This window comes from Amaranthus tricolor, chromosome 11, assembly GCF_026212465.1.
Source record: "Amaranthus tricolor cultivar Red isolate AtriRed21 chromosome 11, ASM2621246v1, whole genome shotgun sequence".
Taxonomy (NCBI): Eukaryota; Viridiplantae; Streptophyta; class Magnoliopsida; order Caryophyllales; family Amaranthaceae; genus Amaranthus; species Amaranthus tricolor.
Window position 1 is genome coordinate 19,268,462 of NC_080057.1, and position 10,914 is coordinate 19,279,375.

A 10,914-nucleotide genomic window follows, 5' to 3' on the forward strand; every position below is an offset into this window, starting at 1 on the left:
ATAAATTTAGTCGTTGGTTATTTATTTTTAACGAATGACTGAAAATTAAATGATATAGAAGAATATATTTGAAAGTTTAAGAGTTACATCAAAAAGAGAAAAAAGAAAGAAGAGAAAAAATATTATCGATAAGATTTGATCCTATAACTTTTTGATTTATATGGTAAGTAAAGTCTAACAACCTACTATACCTATTTTATACAATGTGTAAAAAACTTTTATATAAAACTCTTTGATTTTGAGGGCCTTGTGCGATTAGACATCCCACATATCCTAAAATTGTCTGTGATATTGATATGTAAACATTATTTTAAAAAGGATGATATATCTGTTTATTTCAAAATATTTGACAATTATGTATAAATGTTAGAATACTTTTCAATAAATCATTACCATTGTGTATACATATTATCTATGTATAGATTATTGGCCAACAAGCAAAAATAGATAATTAGATTTTACATTGCCTAAGGTCAGCATGTTCTAGGATTCTCTTTATCAACCAAAGACTTGATTTTGTTTGTCATTTTCCTCAACCCCACCACTAAATCTCTCCCCCTCTCCAAGGTAGAAAAATTTGAGGAAAAAACTAACAAAGAAAAAAATTTCAAACTTATATACCCAAAATATGAAAAAGAAACCTCTTATTGGCATAGATAATTAGTGACATCATTTAAGATTTTTTTTAAAAAAATCACTTTTCCCATTAAAAAAAGGTACCATAAATTATCTCCTCCAATATATACCTACTTAGGGGTTGAGAATAAAGAATAAGCTAAGGAGCTTAGCTTAATTTACCATGTAAAAATAACATGGATTTGTGCATTGATCAAGCTCCAAATTTCATTGAATGGCTAAAGCTTTCTCCACCCTTAGATTCTCCATCATCATCACCAATCATCTCATCTTCTTCCATAATCCATCAAAAAGCTTATGATCATCACAATAAGCTCAAAAACCCCATGATGATCATGATGAAATTACCTCTATATTACAAACAAGCTCAAGATCATGAAGAAGAGACAACTTTACCCCTCTTAAGTAGGCTTTGTGAAGCTAAGGCAATAAAGGAAAAAGAGGACAAACATGGAATTTACAAGAATGAAGAGATAATTAGTGATCATGAAGTGGAGAATTTTACTTTGCACATTGGGTTACCTAATAATAATATTATTAGTACAAATTATAATTATAAAGATAATTTGTCTACTAATAATGATGATCATAGTAGGGTGGAGGGCAAGAAATGTGATTTGAAATTAGAGAAGGAAAAAGAAAAAGATGATGATAGTATGATGATGATGATTAATGATGATCATAAAGAAAAGATTAGGATGAATCATCAACATTATTCATCATCATTAAGCTTAGAAAGTAGGTTTTGGATCCCAACACCAGCACAAATTCTTATTGGACCCATGCAATTTGCTTGCTCCATTTGTAGCAAAACTTTCAATCGCTACAACAACATGCAGGTTAGTTTATTAAACATTTCATTGTTATTTATGATTATATATTATGCTCTTTTATGTATGGGTTATCCTCTTTCATCAGGGGTCTTTCTCGAACCAAAAGACTTTTTGGCCGCATCTTAGGTTTGGATATGTTGGAGGTGTTCATTCAAATCATCGGGTCAATTTTTAGACATATGTTTCTAGTCGGTTTAAAATCGGATCTTGCATTTACATTGATTTTTACATTATTTTAAATTCACTTTGAAGTCGGGTTAAGTGGGGTTCAGTTTCACGGTCGGGGAAATACAGGTCATCAGAATTGTTTTGAACACCTCTAGGTATGGGTTGCTATCTTCCATCTATCTTCAAACCTTAATCATATTTTCCATGAGCGAGATATATTGGGTATGATGATGAAGATATATTATACCCTTATATTGACATACTACTTTTTTTGAAATGTGGATACATATTCTTTTCGTTTCATTTTGTTGGTTACATTAATTTTTTTTAAGTTTTCAATGATAATTCAAGTCTTAATATCAATGAATGTATTTTATAAACAATATATAAAAAACATACATTAAACTTCATTCTATACATTGAGATAAATCTAAATAGATCCCAATAGACATACTTTTCCACTTTTTATATATCCATGAAACCTCATATTTAAATTTCTCTTTTTATGCAATAAAATAGAGTACTACATAGATATGTAATCATAATTTAATTTTCCGTCAAAAAATTCATGTTCTTTTCATCAAATAATTATTGTACCATTATAAACACTTCACTTAATTAATTTGAATATGAAATGTGATAGGAAATTATTAAATTTCATTATATCATGTAATAACTAGTTTTGGAAGAAAATAAAGTACCTCTAAATTTGTGGTAGTCCAATACATTTTTTGTATATTGCATAATATGAAACAAAATATATATTGCATAGAGTGAAACGAAATACAGATATAGACAATAGACTTGATTTTGTTTCTTTTAAAATTTTAAAAACATATATATGAACTTAATTAAAATGGAACCCTATGTTTTCTAATAATTTTTAAAGAATTATATGATTTTATTTTGAAACATGTATTGGTGTTGCAATCATATTTGGGTCAATATTGAACAACATGACTTAATAAGGGGAATAAGACAAAATTAATAAAGCAAGAGTGTGAATGTTTCCACACATTAGTTAGGTTTCGGGTTATCTTAAGTTGAAATTAATTTTGATACAATTACTTTACTTTTAAATAATAAGGTTAGGTGTAGTTAAAGTCCTTTTTTTTGGTGCAAAATTCTTTTACATTTTTAATTGATTATATGGTGGTAAAATTAATCATGCAAATAGAAAAGCATGGATAACTAAATATTATTACAGTTTCAACTTTAATGCAAAATTTTCACACTCCTCTTACTAACTTATGTAATCCAAAATATATATATATATATATATATATATATATATATATATATATATATATATTTTTATTGGTAGACTGTGGTTTGGGTAAGACTATAGAAGAGATATCGAGATTTAAATTTAGTATCTATCGTAAAAAGTCGTATTATATCTAAGAATATTATTTTCATATTTTCAAGAGGAAAATTTAAATAAAATAGAGTATTAATTAAGCCAAAATTATACAAATTAAAAAGATTATTTTCTTGATATACATGAATGTTCATTGCGACATTTTTATCATAATATTGTTTTACTTCGTTCGTTTCATTATAATTCGACATTGGATTTTTTACGCGATCTAATGTGTTATTTTGATCATTTATAAATTGAACTATGGACATCTAAAAATTATAAGAATTTAATATTATGAAATTATGTGATTAGACAATTCAAACAAGATCTCACTTGTATATATTTTTTCTTACACATTAACTGCAATATATAAAATAATCTTAAACGATGAATAATGTCAAATAACCGTAATTTCACAAGTATTTTAGAACAGAAGAAGTATTTCTTAAAAAAACAATTAGTACCAAAATCTTGATGTAATCCTCCTAGCTTGATTATAAGCTTACCTAAAAACTTAGTACTCATTTGATTAACATGTTGTAATTTTGTTTAGCCAAGCTAAAGAATATTGCAACATTACTATTTTATTTTACATGTAATATACTTCTATTAATTTTAATATTAAATTTATTAGGATTACCATACAATTAATTATAGGACAATAAGCTAAAGATTGTCTTATAATATAATCTGTGTCCTACAATGCATTATTTATACTTCAACATCAATATTACACTTACCATTACATTTAGATTTGAATAACCAATCTACGATAAATATTTTAGTTTTCATTAATATTAGTTTATTTTTTAAAATACTTTACATGTGAGGAAGTTCCACGTCACTAGAAAAGTGGGTTGTAGCACTTAAATATAATAATTGGTGGGTAATTTTTCTAATGCCATATGATTTTGAGAAGGAATACACCTCATTAACTGTGTACACAAGTCAACGCGTATTATCTGTGTCACGAGTGGGCCCATAGAGTATTTATGTGACGAATTGTGACAGGCTAACATTTTTTATGTTTTGGTTTAGATGCATATGTGGGGACATGGATCAGAATATAGAAAGGGACCAGAATCTCTAAGAGGAACACAACCAGCAGCAATGCTAAGGCTACCATGTTATTGTTGTGCACAAGGGTGCAAAAACAATATCAACCATCCAAGAGCAAAACCATTAAAGGATTTTAGGACACTCCAAACACATTTTAAGAGGAAGCATGGCACCAAAGGATTCATGTGTAGGAAATGTAGCAAAGCTTTTGCGGTTAAAGGGGATTGGAGGACTCATGAAAAGAATTGTGGCAAACTTTGGTATTGTACTTGTGGTTCCGATTTCAAGCACAAGAGATCTCTCAAAGACCATATTAGGTCTTTTGGTAAAGGACATTCCCCTCATCCTTCCCTCGAAGGATTCGAGGAGGAGAAAGAATGCATCACGAGTACTACTGGCTCCTCTGATGACGACTAGCTAGTCAGCGAACAAGAAAAATTAACATAAAATTACTCCATGGATGAATCATTATGAATCATTCCATGTTAGAAAGCTTTATTTTTAACGCTTATAATGTTTGGTTTGCAAGCTTATCGAGATTTGTGCTCTAAAACAAAAAACTCCTCAAGAGTTAGGAGAGGTTTGTTTGGGAGCACGAGTTAATTAATCTATGTGATAAGCAACAAGTAGTTATTTATTTAGTTCACTACTTGTTTAGGAGTTTAATTGAGTTACTTGTTTTCTTAGGTTGTTGGATAATAAATTGAGTTAGGGATTAATACAAATTGATGAAGCTAAAGAATTTTCTTCTTCCCAAAATGAATGATTTTTAATGGAGGAAATTTATTAGCTTCATCATTAGTTTGTTTTAACCCTAGATAATGCACAAGTTGTTACTTGTATGTTGGTGTAACTTTGATTTGTGGTTTGCTTAATTTCTTGTACTTCAATGATAGTGTGTTGGAAAGTTGATTATGTTTCTTATGTTGCAATTTAATTAATATTCTCCCTTTTTTTTAGTGATACTAATATGCTTTAATTTAGTTCTGTATTTAATACTCCCTTCAATTCTGAGCAATTGTCTCATTTGATTTTCTGATACTTTTTAACGATCATTCTTAATTTGTATTTATTTTTAATTTAGATGTCAAAATATATTCATTGAGATCTTTTTTTATTCATCTCAATGCAAATTTTATTAGCATTAATTTTTATAATATTAATTATGCAAAATTAAAATATCTAGAATTAAATTGACGCATTACATAGAGTGTAAAAACTAAACGGGACAATTCATGTGAATTGAAGAGAATATTAAATAATTCCAACGTTATATATATTTAATAATCTCCTATTAAGAATCCTATGCTGTAAATAGTAATTAGAATTAAAAGTGTCATTTCTCATGTATTCCAATTAGAGCTATAATTATTTGCTCTTACCCTCAAAACTTAGATACAAGAAGGTTACATTATCTTTATTAACGTATGATGATAGACTAAAATCTATAACTATTATCAAAACAAAACACTATTGATATAATCACTATTTAAAATTGTTTAGGTATCACAACCTCAACAAAAATTTTCCCTCCAACGCTCAATGATGATGTCATTGTGTTTATGACTATTTTATTTTTGTCTTTGACTTCATTACTCACATCATTTAATGTATTAGAAAACCATATATAATTATGTATTATTTCTTTTTTTCAATTATTTATAAAATCTTTTTAAATTTATTTATTAAATGAGTATTATTTAGTGTATTGGATATTTTGAGATGGTTAAAACATAATATACTTTTATTATGATTTTTTGTTATTTATACAATTGGTTACTTAAATGTAATGTTTAATTCTAATATGATTCAAGTTGTGACTATTTTTATGTAAGTCAATTATATTTTTCATGAAAAAATTATTTTTTTAAAAAAAAACTTTCATAAAATAATTTTACATATTTTTGTGTTAAATTTGATTTTAAAATGTATTAATATAGTTGTAATACTTTTTATGTCAGAAAATTAATAAAACCGTGTATCGCACGGACACTATCTAATAATATAATAGATTAAAAAGCATAAACTAGTAAAGTAAGTGTGCTCTTGATTGGAATTAATACTCAATATCGGAAAATTAGAGATTCAAAGCACTAGTATGCAAAATTAAGCACGCAAATAATCATTACAAAAGTTTAATAAATTAAAATGGTTAGGATTAAGTTGTATGTGATCTATGTGGATTACTCTCCCTGTCCGTGATTGTTGGTGTTATATGGTGGGGATGGGAATAGTAAAGTAGAGTTAGCATATTTTTTTTGGAAAATCTAGTGATAAGTTTAATGTTTATAAATACTCTAATTTAATAATCTTAATTTTTTTACAAAATTCATTCTAGTATATTATTGTTTGGAGAGGTAATATTTAATGCTAATGGAAAAATTATGAAAAAATTTATTTTTTATGATTAAAGTTTCATCAACATAGTAATAATAATGTACAACTAATGAAAATTTACCCTATATTATATACACAAGTTGTTGTGGGAGACGGTCTCTGCGAGAAACGCATTAGATGTATGGGCTAAATAGCCCAATTAATACAAATTAAAAAGAAAAATAAAAATATAAACTTCTTATTTTAAGGTCGTCTCTTTAAGAGACAGTCTCTCACAAAAAGAACACTAATTGTATTATACACATTACTATCGTTTAATATCAAAATACCAACAATAAAACCGGCATATTTTTTCTAACTCGTGTTGGAAAGTAAATTCTTTGGCTTGAAAGTGGCAGAATACTAAAACTTGGACGCGTTATCCTTGCGACCTTGAGACTCTAAAGTGGCGATGAATGGTTTCTCTAGAATCTTTTTCATAGTGAATTAATGGAATATAATAATTTTTGTAGAATTATTATTTATTTTTAATATCTGTATATGTCTCTTAATTTAGTTATATTAATATATTGTTAATCTATTAGGAAAAACTATAATTATATTATTGTCGTATCTTAAGCTTGTATGACTTTATATTGAATTACAACGAAATAACAACACAAATAATACTTTTATGAATGACAAATTATAGAAAGTTTCGTTTAAGAACGTGTCATTTTTATATTGAAAACCAGCTATAAATTACCAATTCAATGGATTTCTTTCAACTAAATATATATATATATATATATATATATATATATATATATATATATATATATATATATATATATATATATGTTAAGTTATAAAATACGAATTCAATGGATTTCTTGTTATTAAATTTAATATTGGAAAAAAGTATTGTAAATAATAGTATAAATTATTTTTGATAATTTTTCTACAAAATATCAACTTTTGATTAACTATAACTACTATTAACTTAGGGGGTATTAACCTAGAATAATAGTAGTATCAACTTAGGATTCCTAGATACTTCCCTATGGTTCGTTCTCCTCTGTTCTGATGGGATTGTATTTGTAGGAAACTGAATATATGAATATCATAGAATATTTTAGAAGATCTTTTATCTTAGGCAACAAAATTATTCTAGGCTGATTGTTAGTCATTTTTACTATTCTTCCATAATTAGTTTAGTGGTTAAACTTGTATATATAGGAGGCCTACTCATTGATTGAATGTATGAAAAATAGAAAAACCCTAATCAGAAATTCCCTAAACATAAATCTTAGTGTTTGCTTATAAAATTAATCATGGTATCAGAGCCATAAGGTGTTTTCCGGGGACCGGCGACACTGTTGGCTATCATCATTTACCTACTGAACACAAACCCCAAACTAAACACAAACCCCAAATATGTCTGAATTAGAATCAACATCAAACCAGCAATTGATGAACATGGAACAATTGGAACAAATGTTCCAACTGTTTCAAAAAATGCAAAAACTCAATACAGCCAATGAACAATCAACCTCAGATCTGAGGGTCACTGAAAAATTGAATTACCAGAATTACTCTAAATGGTGTCGTCTAATGAAAATTGCACTTGAAGGAAGAGGGCGTCTCAAGCACATCATCGAAACCCCTCCTTCATCAAATGATACAAATTATCAGAAATGGAAGCAACAAGACTCAATAGTTTTGTCCTGGATCATATCAAACATCGAATCAGAACTTATAAACCAATTCCTTGATTACACAACTGCATGACTTATGGAATGGGATTTCTGTTCTTTTGGCGAGTGGTCATGACGAACTTCAGATCTTCGATCTGAGTTCGAAAGCAAGTTCAGTCAAACAAAATCAAGGGACCATAGAAGAGTATTGTTTAGAAATAATGGTCACCTGAATCTCATGGCTTATACTGATGCAGACTGGGCAGGAGACAAAGATAGCAGAAAGTCTACATCTGGTTACTTCACTCTGGTAGGAGGGAACTTGGTCACTTGGAGAAGCAAAAAACAAAATGTAGTGGCTTTATCAAGTGCTGAAGCAGAGTTCAGAGGAATAGCTAAAGGGATAACAGAAATCCTATGGCTCAGAAAACTCCTATGTGAACTAGGCTTTCCACCTAGAGGAGCATGCAAATTGATTTGTGATAACCAGGCATCTGTCAACATTTCCAATAATCCAGTACAACATGATCGAACAAAACATGTTGAGGTCGATCGACACTTTATCAAAGAGAAACTTGAAAATCAGATCATCAGCCTCCCTCTGGTCCGATCTAAAGATCAACTTGCAGATATCCTCACAAAAGCTGTTACAGCCGAAGCATTTGAAGAAGCTCTATGCAAGTTAGGCATTGAAGACCCTATGACTCAACTTGAGGGGGAGTGTAGGAAACTGAATATATGAATATCATAGAATATTTTAGAAGATCTTTTATCTTAGGCAACAAAATTATTCTAGGCTGATTGTTAGCCATTTTTACTATTCTTCCATAATTAGTTTAGTGGTTAAACTTGTATATATAGTAGGCCTACTCATTGATTGAATGTATGAAAAATAGAAAAACCCTAATCAGAAATTCCCTAAACATAAATCTTAGTGTTTGCTTATAAAATTAATCAGTATTTAAAAGAAATGAGGTACCACCTTCGTAATCAAAAGTTTATCCACATTACTATATGAACAGTGTTAATTTGTTTGTTCATATTGGAATATATACGAAAGTATGTTTTACTTATATGTCCTTGATAGTTCACAAAATTACAAATTTGTCCTCAATTCATTTTTCTTCAAATCATAATTCTTGTTGATTTTGGATTTATTAAATAATCTCTTCATTTTTAAGAAAGTTTTCAAAACTTTCCTTTTCTCTCCCGTTCTCGTCAACTTTCTATCATTATTATTACCTTGCTATCTTTCTTTTATTTCTATCATCAAACGTTTCTAATATCTTGATAGAATAAGAATCATTCTTTTGTCATAATTTGACTCAATTTGAGGCATTAAAAGTATGTGGTTCAAGAATAGCTAACGAGAAAAATATTAGGAATTCATTATTAGTTATATTTATATTTTTGATATTTAAAATTCTCACTACAATATAAGATTCGTCCAAACTTTGTCTCATTTTTGCCTATTTTTGCCTCATGGATGATCATTAAGAAACAAAGAGAATAAATTTTTAGGTCAATATGAAGTTGTAACATTGTGTCCTTAAGTGAAATAACTATGATATTAAACGAAGTGAGATTGAATTGTTAAAAGAGCGTTTAAATGTGTGGATGGAATTAAAAAAAACAATGTGATAACCAATTTCATATTAAAAATATGATGCAAAATAAGTGAGATATTTGAAATTATAAAGGAAAAATTATCCTAAATAATCCAATCTATTGCCCATTACCTGTGAATAATTCCAACTTCTGAAAAATTTTAAATAACTCAATCTTTGCCTTCATTTTGTTGCGAATAGACCCTCAAAAAAACAAACCGGCTATTCTAAGTTATTACTAGTCGCTACGATCAACTGGTAATCCTCCTCCTTTTTTATAAGCTTGCTTCCATGGAGTAATGTCAAATTCAACCCTAAAATTTTGAAGAGAGTAAAAATAAACTTTCATATCTTTAATTTAGTGAAAATTTTAATAATTTTAAAAAGTATGAACTCCAATTCCTCTTCTCAGAGAATTGGTTCAATTTCCAGATATGTGACATGTGAGCATGGAAGCAAAGTTACAAAGGGCGAAGAAAGATTCCGAGGCTTGTGAGAAATTAGAAATGAAGTGGAAGAAGTAGATGGGGACTTTAATGACGGTCAAATAGATTTATTAATTAGAAAAGTAAAAGATGTTTGAATAAGTTAATTAAAAGCAAAAGGGATTTACCGGTTGTAACTGGTTATTTGCAACAAAGGTCCATTTGCAACAAAAGTACGCAAAGATTGAATTATTTAAAATTTTTTAAAGGAAACTCCACATGGTAGCATCGAACTTTCATGAAACGCTAGTGGTAGCACTTTTGTAAGATTTTTCCACATGATACCATCTAGTTTATACCTTATCTAATGGCCGTAGCATTTTCCGTTAAATTCTTGTCAATTTCCGCATAATTCACTATTTTGACGTTTCTACCCTTATTAAATGTTGGTTCTCGTCTTTATAATTTGTCCTAAATCATTTTTATGCTCTCAAATGTTTAGTTCACCATTTTAACGTTTAATTCATCAACACTCTTAAATGTTTAGGGCAAATTATAAAAACAACCAACACTTAATAAGGGTAAAAACATCAAAATGGTGAATTTAACGAAAACTAACAAGAATTTAACGAAAAATGCTACAACAGTTAGATAAGGCATAAACTGGATGCTACCATGTGGAAAAATCTTACAAAAGTGTTACCACTGGCGATTCATGAAAGTTCGATACTACCATGTGAAATTTCCCATTTTTTTTCAGGACAATTTTTTAAATTATAAATCTATGTAAATTAAAGGTACAGAGAAAGT

General features: G+C 28.5%; 1 protein-coding gene across 1 annotated transcript; it reads left to right on the forward strand.

The window, feature by feature from the left end:
* The first annotated feature begins 673 nt into the window (after positions 1-673).
* Positions 674-5,022, forward strand: LOC130827123 (zinc finger protein WIP3-like). The gene is made up of 2 exons (XM_057692745.1): positions 674-1,475; positions 4,039-5,022. The coding sequence occupies exons 1-2, from the start codon at positions 813-815 to the stop codon at positions 4,474-4,476; spliced, it is 1,101 nt and encodes a 366-aa protein (XP_057548728.1). The 5' UTR covers positions 674-812; the 3' UTR covers positions 4,477-5,022.
* Positions 5,023-10,914: the final 5,892 nt, after the last annotated feature.

Bases quoted from the DNA above. Each gene is read 5' to 3' on its own strand.
- LOC130827123 (XM_057692745.1), top strand. From the start codon at position 813: ATGGATTTGTGCATTGATCAAGCTCCAAATTTCATTGAATGGCTAAAG. The intron at 1,476-4,038 runs GTTAGTTTATTA...GTTTTGGTTTAG, and splicing joins ATCGCTACAACAACATGCAG to ATGCATATGTGGGGACATGG.